General features: G+C 39.8%; 1 protein-coding gene across 5 annotated transcripts in view; it reads left to right on the top strand.

Moving 5' to 3' along the window:
• Positions 1 to 25,548, top strand: part of BICC1 (BicC family RNA binding protein 1) — a 333,565-nt gene that overhangs the window by 187,093 nt on the left and 120,924 nt on the right. For all 5 annotated transcript variants that reach the window (XM_077946728.1, XM_015147586.3, XM_077946727.1 and 2 more), the window contains exon 3: positions 17,528 to 17,597. In XM_077946728.1, the coding sequence (XP_077802854.1) occupies positions 17,531 to 17,597 (67 nt within the window). In that variant the 5' untranslated portion in view covers positions 17,528 to 17,530. The remainder of the gene's footprint in view (positions 1 to 17,527; positions 17,598 to 25,548) is intronic.

Genomic DNA, 25,548 nt, shown 5'->3' with positions numbered 1-25,548 from the left:
GCAATTATGAATGAGAGTTCACTCATGATTTGGCTCTCTGTTTGTCTGTTATTGGCATATAGGAATGCTTGTGATTTTTGCACATTGATTTTGTGTCCTGAGACTTTGCTGAAGTTGCTTATCAGCTTAAGGAACTTTTGGGCTGAGACGATGGTGTTTTCTAAATATAAAATATATATGCCCTGAGAGAGGGCATCCCTGTCTTGTGGCAGTTTTCAAGGGGAATGCTTTCAGTTTTTGCCCATTCAGTGTGATATTGGCTGTGGGTTTGTCATAAATAGCTCTTATTACATCCCATCAATACCTAGTTGATTGAGAGTTTTTCGCATGAAGGGCTGTTGAATTTTGTTGAAAGCCTTTTCTGCATCTACTGAGAAAATCATGTGGTTTTTGTCTTTGGTTCTGTTTATATGATGGATTATGTTTATTGATTTGCGTATGTTGAACCAGCCTTGCATCTCAGGGATGAAGCCAACTTGATCGTGATGAATAAGCTTTTTGATGTGCTCCTGGATTCGGTTTGCCATTATTTTATTGAGGATTTTTGCATCGATGTTCACCACGGATATTGGTCTAAAATTCTCTCTTTTTTGTTATGTCTCTGCCAGGCTTTGGTGTCAGGATGATTCTGGCCTCATAAAATGAGTTAGGGAGGATTCCCTCTTTTTCTATTCATTGAAATAGTTTCAGAAGGAATGGTACCAGCTCCTCTTTGTACCTCTGGTAGAAGTCGGTTGTGAATCCGTCTGGTCTGGGACTTTTTTTGGTTGATAGGCTATTATTTATTGCCTCAATTTCAGAGCCTGTTATTGGTCTATTCAGAGATTCAACTTCTTCCTGGTTTAGGCTTGGGAGGGTGTATTGTTCCAGGAATTTATGTATTTCTTCTGTATTTTCTAGCTCATTTGCATAGAGGTGTTTATAGTATTCTCTGATGGTAGTTTGTATTTCTGTGGGATTGGTGGTGATATCCCCTTTATCATTTTTTATTGCACCTAGTTGATTCTTCTCTCTTTTCTTCTTAGTCTTGATAGCGGTCCGTCAGTTTTGTTGATCTTTTCAAAAACTGGCTCCTGGATTCATTGATTTTTTGAAGGGTTTTTTTGTGTTCTACCTCCTTCAGTTCTGCTCTGATCTTAGTTATTTCCTGCCTTCCGTTAGCTTTTGAATGTGTTTGCTCTTGCTTCTCTAGTTCCTTTAGTTGTGATGTTAGGGTGTCAATTTTAGATCTTTCCTGCTTTCTCTTGTGGGCCTTCAGTGCTATGAATTTCCCTCTACACACTACTTTAAATGTGTCTCAAAGATTCTGGTATGTTGTGTCTTTGTTCTCATTGGTTTCAGGGAACATCTTTATTTCTGCCTTCATTTCTTTTTGTACCCAGTAGTCATTTAGGAACAGATTTTTCAGTTTCCATGTAGTTGAGCGGTTTTGAGTGAGTTTCTTAATCCTGAGCTCTAGTTTGATTGCACTGTAGTCTGAGAGACAGTTTGTTATAGTTTCTGTTCTTTTACATTTGCTGAGGCGTTCTTTACTTCCAACTATATGGTCAGTTTTGGAATATGTATGATGAGGTGCTGAGAAGAATGTATACTGTTGATTTGGGGTGGAGAGTTCTGTAGATGTCTATTAGGTCCACTTGGTGCAGAGTTGAGTTCAGTTCCTGGATATCCTTGTTAATTTTCTGTCTCGTTGATCTGTCTAATGTTGGCAGTGGGTGTTAAAGTCTCCCATTATTATTGTGTGGGAGTCTAAGTCTCTTTGTAAGTTTCTAAGGGCTTGCTTTATAAAGAATCTGGGTGCTTCTGTATTGGGTGCATATATATTTAGGATAGTTAGGTCTTCTTGTTTAATTGATCTGTTTACCATTATGTAATGGTCTTCTTTGTCTCTTGATCTTTGTTGGGTTGAAGTCTTTTTTATCAGAGACTAAGATTGCAATCCCAGCTTTGTTTTCCATTTGTTTTGTAGATCTTCCTCCATCCCTTTATTTTGAACCTATGTGTGTCTCTACATGTGAGATGGGTCTCCTGAATACAGCACACAGATGGCTCTTGACTCTTGATCCAATTTGCCAGTCTGTGTCTTTTAATGGGAGCATTTAGCCCATTTACATTTAAGGTTAATATTATTATGTGTGAATTTGATCCTGTCCTTATGATGTTAGCTGGTTACTTTGCTCATTAGTTGATTCAGTTTCTTCCTAGCATTGATGGTCTTTACAATTTGGTATGTTTTTGCAGTGACTGGTACTGGTTGTTCCTTTCCGTGTTTAGTGCTTCCTTCAGGATCTCTTGTAAGGCAGGCCTGGTGGTGACAAAATCTCTCAGCATTTGTTTGTCTGTAAAGGATTTTATTTCTCCTTCTCTTATGAGGCTTAGTTTGACTGGATAGAAAATTCTGGGATGAAAATTCTTTTCTTTAAGAATGTTGAATACTGGCCTCCACTCTCTTCTGGCTTGTAGAATTTCTGCTAAGAGATCTGCTGTTAGTCTGATTGGCCTCCCTTTGTGGGTAACCTGACCTTTCTCTCTGGCTGCCCTTAACATTTTTTCCTTCATTTCAACTTCAGTGAATCTGACAATTATGTGTCTTGGAGTTGCTCTTCTCAAGGAGTATCTTTGTGGTGTTCTATGTATTTCCTGAATTTTAATGTTGGCCTATCTTGCTAGGTTGGGGAAGTTCTCCTTGATATTATCCAATCAAATGTAGGTACACCAGTCAGATGTAGATTTCGTCTTTTCCCATAGTCCCATATTTCTTGGAGGCCTTTTTAGTCCTTTTTTCTCTAAACTTCTCTTCTCACTTCATTTCATTCATTGGATCTTTAATCACTGATACCCTTTCTTCCACATGATCAAATCGGCTGCTAAAGCTTGTGCATGTGTCACATAGTTCTCGTGCCATGGTTTTCAGCTCCATCACATTATTTAAGATCTTCTCTACGCTGTTTATTTTAGTCATTTGTCTAATCTTTTTTCAAGGTTTTCAGCTTCTTTGCGATGGGTTTGAACATCCTCCTTTAGCTCGGAAAAGTTTGTTATTACCGATTGTCTGAAGCCTTCTTCTCTCAGCTCATCAAAGTCATTCTCTGTCTAGCTTTGTTCTGTTGCTGTCGAGGAGCTCTGTTCCTTTGGACAGGAGTCACTCTAATTTTTAAAATTTTTAGCTTTTCTGCTCTGGTTTCTCCCCATCTTTGTGGTTTTATCTACCTCTGGTCTTTGATGATGGCGATGTACAGATGGGGTTTTGGTATGGATGTCCTTTCTGTTTGTTAGTTTTCCTTCTAACAGTCAGGACCCTCATCTGCAGGTCGGTTGGAGTTTGTTGGAGGTGCACTCCAGACCCTGTTTGCCTGGGTATCACCAGCAGAGGCTGCAGAACAGCAATATTGCAGAATGGCAAATATTGTTGCCTGATCTTTCCTATGGAAGCTCCGTCTCAGAGAGGCACCTGGCCATATGAGGTGTCATTTGGCCCCTGCTTGGAGATGTCTCCCATTTAGGCTACTTGGGGGTCAGGGACCCACTTGAGGAGGCAGTCTTTCCGTTCTCAGATCTCATACTCAGTGCTGTGAGGACCACTACTCTCTTGAAAGCTGACATACAGGGATGTTTAAGTCTGCAGAATTTTCTGCTGCCTTTTGTTCAGCTATGCCCTGCCCCCAGAGGTGGAGTCTACAGAGGCAGGCAGGCCTCCTTGAGCTGCGGTGGGCTCCACCCAGTTCGATCTTCCTGGCCACTTTGTTACGCAAGCCTCAGCGATGGCAGATGCCCCTCCCCCAGCTTCTCTGCTGCCTTGCAGTTTGATCTCAGACTGCTGTTCTAGCAGTGAGTGAGGCTCCGTGGGCATGGGACCCTCCAAGCCAGACGCAGGATATAATCTCCTGGTGTGCCATTTGCTAAGACTGTTGGAAAAGCACAGTATTAGGTTGGGAGTGTCCCAATTTTCCAGGTACCGTCTGTCACGGCTTCCCTTGACTAGGAAAGGGAATTCCCCAACCCCTTGCACTTCCTAGGTGAGGCAATGCCCCGCCCTGTTCTGTGGGCTGCACCTACTGTCCAACAAGCCCCAGTGAGATGAATCCGCTACCTCAGTTGGAAATTAAGAAATCACCCATCTTCTGCATTGCTCATGCTGGGAGTTGTAGACTGGAGCTCTTCCTATTTCGCTGTCTTGGAATTTCCCCCAAGTGTTACAGCTCTTAAAGGTGGCGCCTACAGAGTTGTTTGTTCCTCCCAGTGTGTTCGCAATTTTGCTGACTTCAGGAGTGAAGCTGCAGACCTTCGCAATGAGTATTATAGCTCTTAAAGGTGGCACAGACCCAAAGAGTGAGCAGTAGCAAGATTTATTGTGAAGAGTGAAAGAACAAAGCTTCCACAGCGGGTAAGGGGACCCGAGCCTCTGCTGGCTTGGGTGGCCAGCTTTTATGCCCTTATTTGGCCCCAACCATGTCCTGCTGATTGGTCCATTTTACAGAGTGTTGATTGGTCCATTTTACAGAGTGCTGATTGGTCCTTTCTACAGAGTGCTGAGTGGTGCATTTACAAACCTTTAGTTAGACACAGAGCGCTGATTGGTGCATTTTTACAGCATGCTGATTGGTGTGTTTACAAACCTCTAGCTAGACACAGAGCACTGATTGGTATGTTTATAATCCTTTAGCTAGACAGAAAAGTTGTCCAAGTCCCCACCTGACCCAGAAGCCCAGCCGGCTTCTCCTCTCACCAGCAATCCCATTACTGAGTATATACCCAAAGGATTATAAATCATTCTGCTATAAAGACACATGCACACATATGTTTGTTGCAGCACTATTTTCAGTAGCAAAGACTTGTAACCAACTCAAATGCCCATCAATGATGGACTGGATACAGGAAATGTGGCATATATACACCATGGAGTACTATGCAGCCATAAAAAAGAATGAGTTCATGTCCTTTGCAGGGACATGGATGAAGCTGGAAACCATCATTCCCAGGAAAATACAGAGAAACATAAAACCAACCACCACACTTTCTCACTCATAAGTGAGAGCTGAATAATGAGAACATAATGGGCACAGGGAGGAGAACATCACACACTGGGGCCTGTCGGGAGATGGGGTGCCAGGGGTGGGATAGCATTGGGAGAAATACCTAATGTAGATGACGGGTCGGTGGGTGCAGCAAACCACCATGGCACGTGTATACTTATGAAACAAATCTGCACGTTCTGCACATGTATCTCAGAACTTAAAGTATAATAACAACAACAACAAAACTAAGAAAACATGTATTAAGAAAGAAAGCAAGCTTCTTGATGTTAATGATCAAGAACCTTTCTGCGATGTCATCTAAGATCTAGGATCCAGGATCCAGGTGTTTTCTGGCTCTGTCTGTCTTTCACACTGATGGTTGGTACTCCTTATGGCTCATGGGTGGAGCCTGCAGCATCAGGGCTACCTGTGCCATTGTTCACAGGTAGTAAGAGAAAGAGAGAACTTACTCAGTAATTCTCTTACAAAGTCAGAAAGCTTCATTCTCAAAAGCTTCCATGAGACCTCTTCTCCCTTGTCTGTGGCTCAGATTGGATCACATGCCTATTCTTAAACCAACCTGTGGGAATGGGAGTGGCATCACTTTTAGATAATCAGGTTGATTCCAGGATTCTGGGTAGACAGTTTAAATGTCCACTTGTACACAGAAGATTGAGTGCAGTTTAAACATGTCAAGGAGCCAGTGGCATAGCAAGTTTGTGACTTGGTTCAGAGGTTACATTTATGAGTCTGGGTTCTGAAAGGAGTGATATGTGTTTTAAAGGAAAAAAGCAAGAGACAGTGTTCTTGAATTCTTCAGTATTTTCAGACTCTTTTTGTGAATTTGTTAGTCTGAAAGGTTATAGTAATGCAGACCTGGCCAGTTTTGTACAACCAAAGCAGAGCAAACATTCAGTCCACTGATTCACAAGGTGTTGAGGACAAAAGTTAGCGGAACAATCCGTGGTGATGTAAGCTGAGTACTGACACTTTATTCATTTACCAGCTAATTCTCCCTTTTACCATGTGATCTGACTTTGTCAAAATTGGTCAGTTGGATAAGGTTTGGGTGGCTGAAGCATATGACACTTTTCAATTTTAGAGCTCATTAGGTGTTTTTTTTTTTTTTTTTTTTTTTTTTTTTTTTTTTTTTTTACCACTATTTCAACTTGATGCATTACAAATTTGATATAATTCAGGGAAAGGACCTGTATGGGATAATAAGTAATCAACATTATTCTGACCTTTTTATGTAGAGTGTATGTTTCACCATAAACATATTGTTTACTTTTGTCTCTTATTTAAGGAATATGAGACAGCATTAAAAGATGAGAGTTAAGTAAACTCTGGGCTACTATACAGTGGAATATTAATAAAACACATAAATACACACACTCCCTTCCTTAATCCCTCCCCATACCCCTACACCTTTCTGACAGAGGCAGTCATGCCCACCAAATATTCTAATTGCTTTCTGCATTTCCCAGCCACCTTTCAGTTGCATGGAGATGTGTCTTGTGATGGACAATGGGCTGTGAAAGAGAGATATTTTTGTTATAGGCCATGGCAGTAAAAGATCCATGCAGAATTCTTCCTGTTTTCCTCCCATGGGGATACTGAAGGGACCATGGATTGCAGATGGGCAGCTATAAAATGGAAGGATCTCCATTAGCTTGAGTCCCTGAGTGACTGTGTGGAGCTGAGCCTCTTGTTGACCTTTGTAGGCTATTTAACATGGGGGAGAAACAAACTTTTGTTGTGTTCATCCACTGACATTTGGAATTGTTAGAGCAGCACAATGAATACATACCTCCTTTCAATATTTACTCTTTGTCTGGAAGCATGTTTTTCAAACCTAATCCTTACCTCCATGCCTGCTCACCCAGTAGATCCTACATAAAAGTTTATCTCTTTTTGATGACTCAGTGTTGCCATTATAGATCTCAGTTATTGTGCTGATCTCTTATTACTCATCAGCATAGATGCCATCAGGGCCTACTAAGCTAAGTAGGGTCGTTTGCTTTAAGAAGATGAACTGAGTTGAGTAGTAAAATGTATTCCCTAAAAAAGCATGTATGAATGTATAGTAACTGGAGTAACTAGTCTTATGAAAAATTGGAGACTAGAAAATTGCATTCAAGGTTTGGTAGCTTGATTTTGTTAAATAAGTACTATTTCAGTTTCTCCCCCAAGTTTGTTTAGTCTCATTTTTTAAAAAAGACTTTATTGAGGATAATAGTCATAAGAAGGTGTACATATTTAATGTACACAACTTGATGAGTTTGGAAATAAGTATATATCCATGAGACCATCACCACAAGCTATCCAGCCTCTCCAAAAGTTTCCTTCTGTCCTCTTTATTACTGTTTTTTTCCTAATAAAAACACTTGATATAGTATCTACCCCCTTAGCAAATTAAGTATACAGTACAGTGTTGTTATCTCCAGGCACTGTGCTGTACAGTAGATCTCTAGGAATTATTTATGTTGTACAAATTACACACTGTCGTATTCAAGTTATATACAAGTTGTACTTTGATAGTTCAAGTTTAATAAATCTCTTTGTAGTTACCCATGAGATCTGATAGAAGATCTGGTTAATATTTCTGAAGGAATTATTCCTTGGAGAATGAAGTAGCCTTTAGAATCACATATCTTTATGTCCCAGAGGAACCCGAAGACCTGTTCTTCGCTAACATTATAGGCCGTCATAAATAACCCACCCACATGCCATGAAAAAATTGTCTTTGGTTTGGAGCAGAGGTCAAAAAGTGGGACCCATGCTTGCTTTGGCCCACAAAGTGGTTTTTGCATAAGGAAAATAGGTGCCAACATTTAGAAATCAGGAAATGTAACACAAAACTCTAGATTTCTGGCTGCTCTTTTAAAATGGGTGGATGTGGTCACTCTGAGCCTGTATTAGCAGAAGGTTGGAATGGAAACAACTGAACTGAGGCATCCCATTTTCCACAGCTCACGCTTGGCCCAGCTTGCCACTCACTCACTGCACTTACCCCGCCACTGCAGGCGTTTTGCTTAGAGGGTTCCTTTCTCCATTATCATGCACGTATTTCCTGGGAGAATTAGTCCTGCCAGTGATTTAGGACTTACTTTCATCTAATAAATATTCACTTAGTATTCGCTTAGTTTCACTTACTCTGGTAAGCAGACGCCTCAGAAATACCATTTGTTGAATAAGTTAAAAGAGACTTGGGAGATGGAGCTTCCACTTCACGTTGTCTGTACTGTATGATAGACCATGTGCCATATAATTGGAAAGCCTTACATAATTGTTGCCTCTTCTGTTCTCTTCATGTTATCTCCTTTATCACTGTAGCATTAAATTTACTCTAATGATACTTACTGAGATCCTATGTGCTAGATTCTAAGGGTTTTAAAAATGAAAGAGATACAGTTGTTGGCCACCAGGAGCCCAGCTTGTTGGCGATATTGTTAAAGAAATAAGCACTATAATGTTGCCATAATAAATTGAGGATAAGAGAGAGAGAGAAAGAGAGGCAGGTGACCTCTGATTGGGAGAGTTTTGGAGGAATTTTCTTAGTGGAAGGCACATTTGAACTAGGTTTTCATTGATAAGTAGGAGTTCTCAAAACTTCTGAGATAAATTAGCTAAGCCTGCCTATAGGGTGGACCAGTTTGAAACTTTTACTAATTCTTAGTGAAGCATGAAAGGTAGTCTTCACTTTACATGACCTATGGGGACATCAAAATGACTATGCAAATTGAAACTGTGCAAAACACTCTCATCAATCAATGGGAAAATTTAGTGATTACAACCTTTAAATTTTTTTGTCAAAATATTTAGTCTCTTTTATTGTCAGTCATAAATATATAGGAAAATGAAAAATAAACCTAATATTTATTCAGTACACTCTATTGAAATGTTGGAAACACTGAGAATTAACACTTATTATTTCTTTGTAAAAACTTATTAAGAATAATTTGAATAGTGCTAACTTTCTTTTTGTTGTATAATTTACCATAAGGTGAGAGCATCCTTTGTAAGCCTTAAGGAATTGTCATACTCAGGAGTCTGGATCAGCTTCCAGTGTTTCATCCTGTGTGCTTTCAAAGTTGTGAAATATCTTCTAGAATTTCTTTAATGTGAAGTTTTTCGCCAGCATCACTTCCTCAGGGATATCTCCATCTTTTTTGTCACAGCCCTTCCTTGCTCGTATCAGTAAATGTGTCGTCACTAAGTTGCTCTGGCTAAGCATCCGGAGTCACTCAAGTAATCAGCAATGTCAGCATTCCCACAGTCAGCTCCTTCTCCTGTTCTCATTGACTTCTGATTCAGATTTCATTTCTGGCATTGTCATTGTTTCCTTGCTGCACTTTCACCTTTGTTGGTCAGTTTCCCTTTTTGATTTACCCATTTTTGTAAAATGCCGTGTGGTTTTATGACTAGGAGACAAGGAGTCATCATGACTACTTGCTTTGCCATCTGTGCAGAACTGATAACAGACGTGTCGTGAACAGTCGCCAACAAACTTCGAAAGAGAAATGTGATTGGTCACTGATCCAGATGAGACCTGTTATTTATGGACTGAAGAGCTGGCAGTGAAATTTGTATTTGATGCAACAACTCAGAGTTTGTGTATCATGGTAATGGAAATGTAAACTTGTGTTGTTGAGGGATTGGTGGGTTTTCAACCAAGCTATAGTAACTGAAATTCATGCATATCGGAACTTCGTAAAGCATGGACTATCTGTATTGACATTTTGAGTGGATTTGTCCTGTCCTCTGATCAGAGAGTTTAGCAAGTATAGCCCTGGCCACTTGATGGCATTCCATTAAAACCTCCTAATCACTGTAACAACCAAAATACTTCCCATATTTCCCATATGTGTTTGGGGTTGGGGGTGGGGACACTAACTTAGTTTGGGAACCATTTGGGGGCTATATCTGGGTCATTTCATCATTAAGAAGGCAAGGAGTGTTTGGAAATAGCCACTCTGTTGCTGCTCAGTTACCTTAGCATTCATAGCTGAGTTCTGAGAGGTGGAGCTTTCAGAGTGACCTCCCCTAAAGATTGTGGTGCCTTCTACTTCCTTCATAAGCCAAGGGAGGCAGAAAGAGCCTCCTTGACAAGTAGTCACATGACCTAGATTCTAGCTGGACCTTGCCACATATCTGGCTGCCATGTAACCTTTTTGAATCCTAATTTTCACAGCTATACAGTAAGTTTCTCTGTCTGATTTACAAATTATTTTGAGGAATAAATGGAAAATGTATGTAAATACTGGGTGCACGTGAGGAATTGTTCTGATGATGATGAATAACTGAATCGTTGGGAGTCCTTTCTTGGACTACAATGAAATATACCAGAACCCTTTAATGTCTCAGCAAAATAAACATCCTCAGCTTTTAGACACCCCCTCGAGTGAGAAGTTCGCAACTTTCCCATCTCCGCTTAGTTGGCTCTTTTCTCACTTAGCTCCCTTCATGGCGAAATGCAGCAAATAGACTACCAGTCCATTATTAGTCCATGAAATAACTTTTAACAGCTTCCTCCGTGAGGGACAGACCTTATTTCTCTATTAATATAAGGAAAATAGAGCACAAATTAGTTGGTCTTTTAGAGAAACAGGCTGCAGATGGCTTCCAGCTGGTAGCCATTTTGAATGATGAATTTTGAATAGAGTATAAATGTCGAGTTAGAGAGTTCAGTGTTCTTTTCCTGGTCCAAGAATAAATATTTTTAGTAAAGTTAGTATAAATAGACCTGTCTTGGGGTGATCTGAGATGCTGATTACTTACCTGTGGATTTTTAACTTTACGTCTGGAGTGAAGAATTTGATGAAATAAGCATGTTAGTAGAATATTGCTGGCTTGGCAAAGGTTTCCTTCATCTGTAAGATATTATCCTGTAATTGCTGCAAACCTGCAAAATATATGGTTTAGTGAACATTGGTAGATATATTCTCTTTCCACATGGTATACTAATCTGGAATTTGTTGCAGATGAGATAAATCTATTACGACTTGAGCATTGAAGAATATGAATGGAAATTATTTTTATCATGGATGAAACTACTTGTAGAATTTGATTAGATTTTACTTGTTTATTTTATTCTAACTTTAGCAGTTTATTTCAAGAAAGTGAAATTACTTAAATGATTTGGTGTAAATCTCTGAAAGTTTTTCAATAGCTTACCGACTTTCTTCTAATTACAAAAAAATTTGTAATTCTAGCTTTTGTAAACAGTACCTTCTCTTCCTACTTGTACCCCCCAAAGCCCCACAGAAACTGAAAAGAAAACAGGAACATACAATTTTATATTTATTTGGCACCTTTTTAATGTGGAAAAGAAGTACTTAAGTCTTGGATCAGGGAGCATTACTTCCTATTTGTAAAACATAAAGTGGAAAGTTAAGGTAACTATTTACCTTCCAAAGCTGTTACATATCTATAGCATGCTATCTTCATCAGATTTTTATGATGAAAAAAAAACTTTTGCAGATGAAATATAAAAAATATATATATTTTCTTACATCAACAGTCCTAATTTTAATTGTTTCGTATATTTTAAAATTGATATTCTTTGGGCAAGCCGTTTTGTTACTATGGATATTTGCTATTCATCAAATCTGATACTACCATAAGAATGAAGTTACACTTCAATTATTAGTTCCCTATGAGAAATGAGCACAGTAAATCTAACAACAGAAATTTAAAACAATTATATATTCAAATAGTTACATTTTTAGATGGACTCCTCCAAAATCTCTTTTCTTATGACATATAGGATTGCTATTCTAAGAGAGCAGCTAAAGAACCCTAGCCGAGATTGGTAAAATTGAGAAGAGATTTTTTTTTTGTCAATGAGGATGTCCAGAAGTTGAAACTCACTTACCTGAAATAGCAAAATCATACAGCATCCAGAATTATGAGTTAGAACAAGTGTTTTAAAATACTTAATGTGTATTTTAATGTTCATGGAAAAGGATTCAACATCAGATGTTTGTTCTTTGAACTTACTTTTGATTTTGTGGTGGTGGAAATAGGGACAATAGTAAGATTTTAAGAAACTAGCTGGAATTCACTCTAGGGCTTCCCCCCACTGCCCCCATCCCCCACCCCCACCCCCACCCCCGGCCCCGAGACAACGTAATTTTCTTCGCAGAGATTTCGTGGCTTTGCATAACTTGGTATTCCCTAATTTAACTGATACCATGATATTGATAGTTTTGTTTCCATAAGGAAGTACTAATTATTTTAAACATGTTTCCCAACTTTCAGGTAACATTTCACACAACTGGGAGGCATCAGCATCATATTTTGGGTGGGGGATGACCAGAATGATCTGCTTAACTGTATTATTCCTTTTTTTTTTTTTTTTTTTTTTTTGAGACGGAGTCTCGCTCTGTCGCCCAGGCTGGAGTGCAGTGGCGCGATCTCGGCTCACTGCAAGCTCCGCCTCCTGGGTTTACGCCATTCTCCTGCCTCAGCCTCCTGAGTAGCTGGGACTACAGGCGCCCGCCACCGCGCCCGGCTAATTTTTTGTATTTTTAGTAGAGACGGGGTTTCACCGTGTTAGCCAGGATGGTCTCGATCTCCTGACCTCGTGATCCGCCCGTCTCGGCCTCCCAAAGTGCTGGGATTACAGGCGTGAGCCACCGCGCCCGGCCTTAACTGTATTATTCCTTATTGAATTATTCCTTGAAAGCAAACTAAACATTTTGGACAACATGTTGACTTACTTAAGCATATCACATGTTTCTTGGAAGTGATTTTCTTATCAGATTTTTCAGGAATTGAATTGTTAGAAATGGACAATATCCTCTTGAAAAAGTGTCCCGTGTCTCTGTCCATTGTAGCATCCATAAAGTTATCTCTTTATTTAAATGATGTTTTTGAAAATGTTACTTTAATGTTTATAGAAAATAATTCAAAATCAGTAGTTTGTTCTTTGAGTTTTGGTTTTGTGAAGGTGCAAATAGGGACAATAATGAGATTTTTTTAAAGACCAAAAACCAACTAGCTGAAACTCACTCTGGAATTTTTTATTTCCCCTGAAAAAGAAATAGTCATTTTCTTCTCAGCAGTTTTGTGGCTTCTTTGATTTCAACCACATCTTCCTAGCTTTACCTTTTCCAGTTCCCTGATTTACCTGCCTTGACGAACATTTAGTACCTATTTTTGCATAACTTGTGGATACTTACTGCCTTACTTCCTGCCTTGGCACCCCTTCTTCCATCCCATGCCACCTGCAGGGGATGTGCTTGTCAGCCCTCAGATCCAGTAACCTAGCTCCAGTACTGGGGTTCCTGGAACCAACCTCTACCCACACCCCCTGTAGAGACCTGTGCTTCCTCCCCCACCCCCCACCTCCATGACAGATGCTTCACACTCCACTACTTCCATCACTGGCTGAGGCTATCACAAATTAATAGTGTGCCATATCAAAGCTGTAAGAATAGACCTGGAGTCATTGTAGATGATGGTTTTAAAAGCGTCATTGATAACATCCTAAGGAAAAATTTGACTTCCCGAAAGTGAGTAAGTGTGGCCCCTTCCTATGTGTAATCACTGCACTGGCCAGAATTTATTTGTAGGGAGTGTCAGCCAAGCACAGGTACTTGTTGGCTTCTCTTTGTGTCACGAATTCAAGTCAGTTTGAAGGGCATTAGTGTGCACAGCCGTAGGACAGTGGGGATGACAGGAGACACATTACCCATCCTGGATGTGTGGGGTGAGCCTCGAAGCCCTTCGGCTGCACTGAATCACCCTCAGGGCCTTGCAGGTACCAGCCGTCTCTTCTTTTTCCAGACCTTTCCACATGCCCTTCTCCTCTGCCTGGGACACTTTCTTCACCTTTTCTCCAGTGAGCCAACTTTTTCTTCTCCTTTAGGTCACAGCATTAGTAAGCATTTTCTTGAGGTAGCTTTCCTTGACTACCCACGACCGGGTTAGGATCCCCTCTGTACATGCTCATATTGTGCTGCCCCATTCTGAAACATGGCACATAGTACCATGACGGCAATTAGCTTGTCTTCTCCCTTGTTAGATTCTGAGCTCCTGCAAGGTAGGAATCATCTCGCTTGCTGTTGTATCCCTAGCATCTAGGACTGTGCCTGTCTGACCAAAACTTATCAATATCATCATAAATGCAAGGGCTGATATTATCAAGCACTCACTATGTGCTATGCTATGTGCTTTGGGTTTTCTCATTAAGTTCTCACAACAACTTTAGAAATAGATATGATAATGAATTTTACAGAGGAGGAAATTGAGACTGATAGAAGTTAAGTAATTCCCTCAACACAGCACCCCTAGGAAGCAGCAGAACTGGTATTTGTCTCTGGAGTCCCTGCTCATAATGGCTAGATTACACACAGTGATGAACAAATAAAGGATGTCTGCAAAGGCATCCGGCCAGAGCTCTGTGTGGGGCCAGCAGCTTCATGAATGATCCAAGGAGTTGGCATTAGCTGGCCAGAAATGGTGTTCCAGAGAGTCACTTTTTTTCTAGTCGTATAGGAGAGGTCAGCTCCAGATGCCAAGTTCTAATTACTGGCAGTTTGTTTTCTCTAAGAGGTTTGGCATTTACTCTGGCTCTTAGAACTTTAGAGGTCTAAGTAAAGGTCTTTAGTGGTATAGTATACAGAACTCTGGTGTTAGAATTAGGGATTCGAGGCTTGGGATTACCCCACTTTCCCTTAAACACAGTGTTGATGTGAGTAGGTTGAGAGTGGTCTTTGTGAGACCACTTCTCTGCACGGTATAGACAGGGAGTTGTGGTAGTTAGAGGGAGTGTGTATAAAGCTGTCTTCCCAACTTGATGGCAGTGACTTACTGCTCTCAGGATGTTTTCTCTGGCATATTATTGCCTGTCATGGGGCACCTATTGGTGCTCAATAAAATAAGTGTACATGCAGGGTGATTCCTGGGCAGTTCTACTAACGATTTAAGATTTCAGAAAGTTACGCCTTCTACCCATACGTTAAAAGGGAAACATCTATTACAGTATCATAATATGGCCCTTGACATCATTTACTGGATTAAGCAACTGCATTATTTAATTCAGAAAAGGAAAAGCATGTAGGTTGTTTTCTTACTGCCTCCCCACCAACAGCAACATTATAGTAAGATCTTATTTTTCTTTCTTTCTGTTTGTTGTTATTGTTGTTTTAGAAACAATGTCTCAGTCTGTGGCCCAGGCTGGAATGTGGTAGCATGATCATAGCCCACTGCACCCTTGAACTCCTGGGCTCAAGTGATCCTCCTGCTTCAGCCTCCTGAGTAACTGGGACTACAGGTGTATGCTACCACGCCCAGCTAATTTTTGTATTTTTTTTGTAGAGGTAGAGTCTCACTATATTGTCCAGGCTGGTCTCAAACTCCTGGCCTCAAGCAGTCCTCCTGCCTCAGTGCTGGGATTATAGGCATGAGCCACTGCATGCAGCCTTATTTTTCTACCTTACCTCTTTGAGTGTCTAAAGTAACTTAGAGGAAAATTCTGAAACTAGTTAAATCCAGGGCCTGCTGTGTACAGGGCAGAGAATTTAGTTTTTGTTTTGCAAAGACAGGCTGTAAATAAGTAAGTACAGAAAATAAGAGGATTTCCACTTGCAATAAGGGTTAGGAGGGAAATAAACACAGTGAGGTGGGAAGAATAATTGTGTTTGGGTTGGTGTGAGAGTAGAAAAGGATGAGGAGTTGGACAAGATGGCAGCTGAAGTCTGAGCATGAGAAGGGGCGGGGATGGGAAATTGTGGAGAAGAGGTAACAGTGAATGCAGGAGCTCAGAAGGGGAGCCTGCTGGACGTGTTGTTGGGGTGGCATCATGGCTGATACTGAGGGAGTTGAGAAATAACATTTTATTTTTTATTTTTTACTACTGGTTTAGACTTAACTAACCAAGTTAATGGCGCAAACAACTAAACACATTAGTAGAGACAGGCATGAATGAGAGAAGCAGTAGCTGGGGCCAGGTGCTGTATGGTTAAGGTAACGAGCTCACCTGCCTTCAGGGCCAGACCAGTACCTTGACTTAGTGAAGACAGTGTGGCCTTACTTTTGTTCAATTTTTAATAGAGCCATAGGTGTAGAGAAATATTGCTCTGAGAAAAACAGCAAACACCATGATAAAATGGCAAGTGAGCAGTACAATGCCATGATGATGATGGCGAGTGGCCTTTGACCTCAGAGAGACACAGTAGGGACTGGGAGCAGCTCAGAGCCTGCTGACCCTGACTGAAGGGGACAGCTGTTCCTCAGTGCCAGCCAAACATTGCCATGTGGTATTGTGAGCTGTCTGGGCTAAATTTGCCAAGTTTTCCAGAAAACCAGAAATCTGAATTTTTCTATGAAAATTCCCAGATTTAAAAATGTTGGCTCAAACTTTAAAAAACCCTACAATGAATAGATAAAATGCATATGTGGACTTACAGTCTGAAACATCTGCTGGAAGCCCTTTTATATTATGATAAAGGGGGTTCAATGAAGTATGATACATGTGAACCATTTCCTTGTGCCTAGTACATAGCCAGTACTGAGGAGAAAAAGGTACTTATTATTCATTGCACTCTTGATGTGTTTAAGTTGTTTTCACCGTTAATTTATTTAATGAACTCTCAATCCGTATTAAAGATAAGTATTATCCTAGTTTAATTCAAGTGATTAAAGTAATGAATGATTTTTTTTTTCTGTTTGCATATTGGTTAGTAGTTTGCCCTATTAGTTTGGTTAATTCTATGTTTGTGTTACATGAGCAAACATTAATTTTGTGTAATTCATGCAAAATTAGTGAGGAACAAAGGATGCACGTTTTAAATCCTGTTCTTCTCTTGTTTACTGTCCATTTCCATTGCTGGGCAGTCGTTGCTTCCCTCACTTGTCCTGGTGCTTCCACTCATTTAGGTCTTGAGACCTCCTAGCCAGTGTTAGCTGCATGTGCAAGTGGGAAGGACCTTTGGCAAAAATGCCATTCTGAACCAGGAAAAGGATGATGGGGAATGCAGTCTTACGACGTGATGTCGCATTTAGGTTTTCATCAGTTTTAATGAAATACAAATGTGCCCAAAGTAAGTTATTTTTTCCCCCAGGGAAAAAAAATCTTCATTTAGTATGGTCTAACTCATGCAGTTTTGTATTACAGGAATCATGTTTGGTGTGTTGCAATCCCTTGGCAGTTGTCTTGGGGAATTTTATTCAGCACAAGCATCTCTGACGGTTCTGGCATCAAGTTGGGTTAATTACTTGTTCATGTACTTTTTGGTCTTTGTGTTAAAATTCTGAAGCATCGTGGAGAGGAACACTGGGAGTAACAAAATATATTTGAATATTTCTAATAGATTAAAGGCTTATAAAAAAATTTTTTTCCCCCCAAGGGTTTTTTTTTTTTTATTTGCATTGTTTTCAAATGAGATCATTTTATATCAACATGAAGCTAGGAACTTGAAAATAAACTTTTTTGTGTGTGAAAAATCTTATCTGTAAATACAAGTTTTTAATTGAGTCAATATTTCTCTCAATTTTGGTTACAGATCATGGAGGAAACAAATACGCAGATTGCTTGGCCGTCAAAACTGAAGATTGGAGCCAAATCCAAGAAAGGTAAATTGTGAGAGAGCGAGAAATAGGTGGTTTTGATAACTGAGATTATGGAATCACTGCAGGTTTGCTGGGGAGAAAACTAACCTTTATTCTTAACACTTTTGTCCCAAAATATTTGTTAAGTAGAAGTCTTTCAGGAGGATATTCGTGATTAAAAATAATATATAGTTTTTATCCAACAACAGAAAAATATTAGCTATTAATATTATGATAGAAATGTAAAAAGATGCAGCAACCTGTGATTTCAAGGGTGCTCATTCAATTGATATCATGAGTCATGGTAACTCTTCACATGTTTTTAACACATAAATTTCTATTGTTTATATTTCAGAGTTCTTTTTTGTGTACTACACAGGTTTAATAGCTGCTTTTTTTTTTTTCCTTCCAGTATGATATGAACCTTAGATTTCAGGTCTCGAGTGCTGCTTGTGTTCATCTGTCAGACAGCAAAGAACCCATTAGATTTCCCTTTTAGGCTGAGTGTTTCCCTTGCCTGGTTTTACCCTATGGGACACTACTCAATGTATAGATGTTCGGAAATGAAAATAAAGGCCTCCTTAGTTTTCTCCCTGGATTACATAGTATTTTCAAATGTGACCTGCTAGTATGTATTTTTATGGATAGTTTTTAAAATATGACCTTAGTCTCAACAAACTTTGTTGAGTATATTTCATTAGAAGAATACAGATGCATGTAGTTGTCAGGATATAATGACAAATACCATCAAACAATTAAAAAATAATTGCAGTCTGAACATTATCCATCATGGTCTGGCTTTCTTATTGTTGCTGTTTAGTTTCGTATTTGCTGCCCCTTCTCCCCATGATTTACTGCTAAATGATAACATTGCAAGATTTCTCAGTTTCCTTTCTTACTTCAGTCCAGTTTGCCTTCTTTTAATTGCATTTCGTTAGAGTTAACTCATCACATGGAATAAAAATTATTTTAGTTATTTAGTGAGTGTTGTTAGCTGGACTTGAATTGACAGGAATTCCTATAGAAAATCCTATCTTGTTACTTTTTGTTGTTGTTGTTTTGAGACAGGGTCTCACTCTGTCACCCAGGCTGGAGTGCAGTGGCATGATCATGGCTGACTGCAGCCTTACCCTCCCAGGCTCAAGCCATCCTCCCACCACAGACTCAAGTAGCTGGACTATAGGCACGCACCACCATGCTTGGCGAATGTTTGCATTTTTTGTAGAGACGGAGTTTCACTATGTGTTGCTCAGGCTGGTTTTGAACTCCTGAGTTCAAGCAACTCTCCTGCCTTGATCTTCCAAAGTGTTGGGATTACAGGTGTGAGCCACCGCACCCAGCCTTGTTACCTTTTTAATTGTTATCATGGGCGGTAAGGAATTGGGAACTTATATGCTAAACAATCATAAGAAGACATGGTGAATTTGCAAGTGCAATTCTGTATCTTTGTATAAACCTGTATTTCTCAAGTGCTGTAGAATATATTCTTAATTAATCTTCAATAATTTTTGTGTTATGTTGGAATGTTTTGTACTCATTATGCAGAAGAAGAAACTGCCGTTCATGGATTATCTAGCTATTTGCAGCATTTAAAAATTTCTGTCCTACTACTTGAGTAAATTGGAACTTGAATGTAGACTAAATATTCTTTCCCTATTTTCAGGCATTTTTACTTAAAGAATAAAATTAGCTTTATTACTAGCCTAATAAAAATGCAACTTAATCAGTCTCCGAAGAAAATCCCCAAGGAAACGTGAACATTAAAACAATTCCAGATAACTTTTTATGTCTTCTTCTCTTGCAGTATCCATGCTGTTGTTTTCCTCTGCCCTATGCCATTATCCTGAGAAACTGAGAACTGATTAGTTTTTGTTCAAAATGTGGTGACAACATTAGACATTTCAGAAAATACGGAGATGAATAGATTTTATTCATTAGTTTCTTGTCATTGGCACTTAACCCATTCAGAATGGCCAACTATATTGCACATTTTGATTATATATTTTGCTTTGGAATTAAGAATATTTCAGCAGTACATTCTACGGCATTTGACATAATTTCCACATGGTTAAAATTAACCTTTGGAATTGTGCCTAAGAATTGATCCCTTCAGGCCTGGATCTACAGGCATCATTTTATTTTGTATTATTTATGAAGTGTTATGGATGTATATACTACTATATGATGCACAGAATGCACTTAAAGAGAACATGGAAGAGAGAGAATCAGAAGTTTGCCTCAGAGGAATTTACTGTTCAGAATTTACTTGAGTTGTTCTTATCATTTAAGCACACAGCTGCTGAATCAGTTCTTGGCTAATATCCCTGGTATGTGTATACCTATATTATTTTTTAAATGATGCACTTCAGAGATGCAATTTTTGGACCAAAATTTGTATTTAATACATGTGAATTGAAAATGGCAGGAGGTATGTTAGAAGGTAATTATTTGCTCTTTCATCTGATGTGGCCGTTCCTTCTCACCCCTGAGTGTTGTAGAGGAAGGAATTGTTGGTATTTAATGCTTTTTCATTCCAGACTATTATTATTCAGGAGACCCAAGAATATAAATGTATTTAGGGACCCATGCCATGTTTTGGGTGATAATTACATTCAAAATCCTATGGTGATGTGAAACTTTGGAATACACACATAATCCCCAGGCTGTGCTAGCGAGACAGTACAGCCATAGGTTTGTGTTGCATGTTACTTTTGAGTTTCTAAAATGTGTGTTGGCTAAATATTTGAGCCTAGACAAACATTTTTCATAGCCACTGTTACCAGTTTGCCCCCTTCTTTACCTTACTGGAATTTAGTCCTGTGTTTCCTAAATTAGCTTCCATAGCTCTGTCTAAACTTTATTTTTTGAGCCATTAATCCTATATCCAGAGCTGCTGTTTGAGTGGCCGTACGGCTCACTTGCTTGAAGAGCTGGTAGGAAGCTGCCTGGCAAGAAAAGCAGCCAACAGCCTGAATTTGCCATCAGTTAGTGAGTTCAGATTCTTCTCCTTTAAAGATGCTGGCTCAGTAGTTCTGAGGCTGGTACTGGGAGCTGCTATATTTAACAAGTTTCACTGCTTGTTCTTATGGTCAGGCTGACATTTGTGAGGAAACACAAATCTCACTATCTGACATGGAAATATCATGATTTAGTCACTAAGAAGACCACGTGTTCTGAAGGCAGTGGGTAACCACTACTGAGAAACAGGCAGAGTCCTTCTACAGTCACTTCTGGATAATGCCCATCTTGGCATCTATAGAACTACATTTTTATGGATGCATTAATTTCATTGTTCTATCATCTTTGTAGTCAGTTAACGTGGATTCGTTTAGAGTGATGACAACCTCATTGTTCTGTGCCTGTGCTAAATGTTGGATAAAAGACCATCTAGTTTTTGTCCATTCCCTTCCCTCCTTTCTTATCTCACTTTTCTTACCTTTCACTCCCCCTTCATTCTTCTGTGACTGTATTCTAGATGGAATGTAGTGGGGGTAAGAGTAATAGAAATATTTTCATGTGCACAGGGCATTTTAGGTAAGTGCATGTTTTGTGATATAAACTAAGGAACTATAGAATTATTTATTTAAACTTTTTTAAATTTTAGATTCAGGGGTACATGTGCATGTGTTTTTACATGGGTTTATTGCATACTGGTGGAGATTGGGCTTTTAGTGTTATTGTTACACAGATAGTGAACATTGTACCCAATTGGTAATTTTTCAAGGCCTTGCCCTAGAATTTTTTAAAACATCTCTAGAGTATTGGAAATTATTGGAAGGTTGAATCTGCATTAGAGCTGGAGAGAACTGAGCATTTAAGGTTCAGTATAATGGACATTTAAATCAGTGAATGTAGAATTGTCTTAAAGAAGGTCACAATTAAGAAAAACAAAGCATTATTTGGTATTTCTCCTGTATAACGTAAATTTATTTTAAGTGGATAAAAAATCTAACTGATTCCAACTCTTAGAGTGAGAATACTAGAGCAGTCTCCTTTACATTGAAAAATTTGAGGTTTGTGCCTGTGAAATCAGTATTTAAGGATTAAGGTGTTTAATACCATACACCCTTACCAACAGAATAACTTCAAGCACTCATTAAAATTTTTAACATGCTATTCTGAATCATAGCCTTAGTATTTTAAAATAAATGCAGCTTCATTAAAGTACAAATTGCATTCTTAACAAATTTGATTGTTTTGCCAAATAAAAGTCCTGCCAGATCTGCTTTAAGAAATAGATCAAAATGATTTGTAATGAGAATTTATCACACTGGTATATTGTGTTGTGAGCTTCATGATGCTAGATAAGTTTGTTTTCTTAAACAGGTAAACATTTTTCTCACAGTCTTCTTTTGCTCTTAGTCTGCTTATCAGTCTCTTCTTAGACTGGCGAAGGTAAACGGTAAATGATATGGTTTGGCTCTGGGTCCCCACCCAGATCTCATCTCGAATTGTAATCCTCTTTATCCCCATGTGTCAAGGGAGCGATCTGGTGGGAGGTGATTGGATCATGGGGGTGGTTTAATTCCACGCTGTTCTCATGATAGTGAATGAGTTCTCACAAGATCTGATGAGTTTAAAACTGTTGACAGTTCTTCCTTCCCACGCTCTCTGTCCCCTGCTGCCATGTAAGATGTGCCTGCTTTCCCTTCACCATGATTGTAAGTTTCCTGAGGCCTCCCCAGGCATGCAGAACTGTGGGTCAATTAAAGCTCTTTCCTTTATAAATTACCCAATCTCAGCTGTTTCTTTATTGCACTATGAAAACAGACTAAAACAGTGAGTAAAAAATTGTTTAAGTTTTTAAGCCAAATTTCAAATAACTGAGGTCAGCATGAATGAAGGTTTATTGCCGAGTTCAACCAAGTGATAGGAACTAATCCCTGCAAGTTGCATGATGACTTATAAAACCCCAGGACTAGCAGGAATGAGAGGCATTGACTGGGTTGTTTGATGTTTCCTGGTTTGGAGGCAATTTGGCACCATATTTAACCATTCTCTTCCTCCCAGAATCAACAAAAGAATCTGTAGAATTCCGTGAGTTTTTATTGTTTTTGGTTACATTTTATCAGAACAAGTAGATATCTAATAGAAAATGTTAGCATGAGAAAAATAGTAGACAGTTCATTTTGTTTTCTCCAAAAGAAAATGTTTTGTTGAGTATGCTTACACTTTTTTTGGGTGTTCATAGTGAACTAGTTAGTTGAGGGCTTTAACATAGTTGCACTTAAAGGGCTGAGGGCAGGGAAAATGCATGACAGGGCATGGCATGCTGGACCAAAGTGTTTCCAATAGTGGGTTGCAGCCTATTCGTGTGTCAGGTGTTAGGTTAGTGGGTCGCAGCCAGTAGTAAAATAACCCAACTAGGTTAAAAAAAATAGAGTGTAAGGGCATTGTTTGTTATTAAATTACTTTTATTTTGTATTTTTTGAGACAGAATCTCACTCTGTCACCCAGGCTGGAGCGAAGTAGTACAATTTCACCTCACTGCAACCTCTGCCTCCCGGGTTCAAGCAGTTCTCCTGCCTCAGCCTCCTCAGTAGCTGGGACTACAGGCACACACTACCACGCCCAGCTAATTATTATTATTATTATTTTTTGAGATGGAGTTTTGCTCTTGTTGCCCAGGCTGGAGTGCAATGGCGCAATCTCGGCTCACTGCAACCTCCACCTCCCGGGTTCAAGCGATTGTCCTGGCTCAGCCTCCCGAGTAGCTGGGATTACAAGGCACCCACCACCACGCCCGGCTAATTTTGTATTTTTAGTAGAGACAGGGTTTCTCCATGTTGATCAGACTAGTCTCAAACTCCCGACCTCAGGTATTCCACCTGCTTCAGCCTCCCAAACTGCTGGGATTACAGGCATGAAGCACCACACCTAGCCAGCTAATTATTTTTTTTGTATTTTTAGTAGAGACAGGGTTTCACCATGTTGGCCAGGCTGGTCTTGAAATCCTGACCTCAAGTGATCTGCCCGCTGTGGCCTCCCAAAGTGCTGGGATTACAGGTGTGAGCCACCATGCCTGGCCAATATTTAATTGATTTACATATTTATAGAGTACAGTATGATATTTCAAAACATGTATACCAGATGTAATGCTCCAAGTGAAGCAGCGTGATTGTCTGGGGTAAATTCCTGAGGTTCGTTGCCTCATGCCAAGGAAATCAAGGACACGGACACACATAGAGTGAGGTTAACAGTGGAGTTTTAATAGGCAAAAGAAAGAGAAAGGAGAATAGCTCCCTCTCCTGCGAGAGAGAAGGGTGCCCAAGTGGAACTTCCAGCCTGCAGTAGAGTGCACAGGATTTTATAGACAGGCTTGAAGAGATGGTGTCTGATTTACATAGGGCCCAAAGATTGGTTGGACCAGGTGTGACATAGCACGTGAAGAAGCTGGCCACCTGACCCTAATCTTTTATTATGCAAATGGGGTCTCTGCTTGGCCTGTGCCATGTTGCTTGCTCCTTACTGTGCACGTGGTTGACAAGGAAAGGGGAAGATGGAGCTGCCATGTTGGACCTACCTAGCCCCCAGGTGGTCTTTTCCTGGTGGCACAGCTGCCGGCGTTCACCTATGCAAGCTTCCAGCTTGCTTGTCTATGTTTGCAGCTTGATTTTACTGGCTGCTCTTTGTTAGACAAGAAAATGATTTGGGGGCTGCTTTCATGAAAAGGAAAATCTTACTGAGGACTTCCTTACCCTCACTATCTGCCTAAGTAGTTTTCTCTTAACTCCTATATCACAAGCAGGGTCATTAACATATCCATCACCTCCAACATTTATTATTATTTGTGTTGGGAACATTAAAATCCTCTTCTAGCTATTTGAAAATATATAATAAATTATATTTAACTGTAGTAACCCTACAGTGCTATAGAACACTAGGACTTATTATTCCAATCTAGATCTTTCCTTTGTATCAGTTAACCAACCTTTCCCTATACCACCCTCCCACACCACAGCTTTCCCAGCCTCTAGTAATCATTGTTCTGTTCTCTACTTCTGTGAGATCAACTTTTTTCTCTTTCACATATGAGTGAGAACATGCAGTATTTGTCTTTCTGTACCTGGCTTATTTCAGTAGGGTATTTTTGTTTTTGTTTTTGTTTTGTTTTCTTTTTTTTTGAGGTGGAGTCTCACTCTGTCACCAGGCTGGAATGCAGTGGTGCGATCTCGGGTCACTGCAAGCTCCACCTCCCGGGTTCACGCCATTCTCCTGGCTCAGCCTCCTGAGTAGCTGGGAGTACAGGCACCCACTACCGTGCCCGGCTAGTTTTCTTGTATTTTTTAGTAGAGATGGGGTTTCACTGTGTTAGCCAGGATGGTCTCGATCTCCTGACCTCATGATCTGCCCGTCTCGGCCTCCCAAAGTGCTGGGATTACAGGCGTGAGCCATCGCGCCTGGCCAGTAAGGGTATTGTTTAGTAAAACTTTTATATGCATCTCTGTTTATGTGCAAACATACACCTGTGCACAAATACGTTAGTAGGTCTTGATATAAAATGGATGATAATGAAAGGTTGTAGAACACGGTGCTAGGTGGTCAGCTCTCCAAAGGGTAAGGAGCCTATGGATTTTGTGAATCACTGCATCCCTAACACTGTAACCAGTTGATAGTTGGCACTCAGTGTTTGTAGATTGAGCCCTCAACTCAATCGTGGAAACAGTGGAACCACTAATACGGATGGGAATGTATATCCCTAAGGTGTGTCAGGTAGGAACAAGATTTAGAATTATTGCCTTCCCATGTGAGTGATAATCACTGTTATGAAAATTATCCACACTGATATCTTCCCTATAGACCCCTTAAGTAAAAAAATGTGGGACATGATTGTGACTAAACCTTCTTTAGTGGTTCTGAATAGTCCTAATGATGACTGCCTCCACTAATGAGAGAAGTGGAAGGAAACTTAGGGACAACGACCTGACCATTGTCATTCACAGGACACCTGAATGAATGAAACTCTGGTGTCATT

This window comes from Macaca mulatta, chromosome 9, assembly GCF_049350105.2.
Source record: "Macaca mulatta isolate MMU2019108-1 chromosome 9, T2T-MMU8v2.0, whole genome shotgun sequence".
NCBI classification, from domain to species: Eukaryota; Metazoa; Chordata; class Mammalia; order Primates; family Cercopithecidae; genus Macaca; species Macaca mulatta.
Note: the sequence above shows the minus strand (reverse complement) of the source record. Positions and strands in the feature narration are given on the sequence as shown.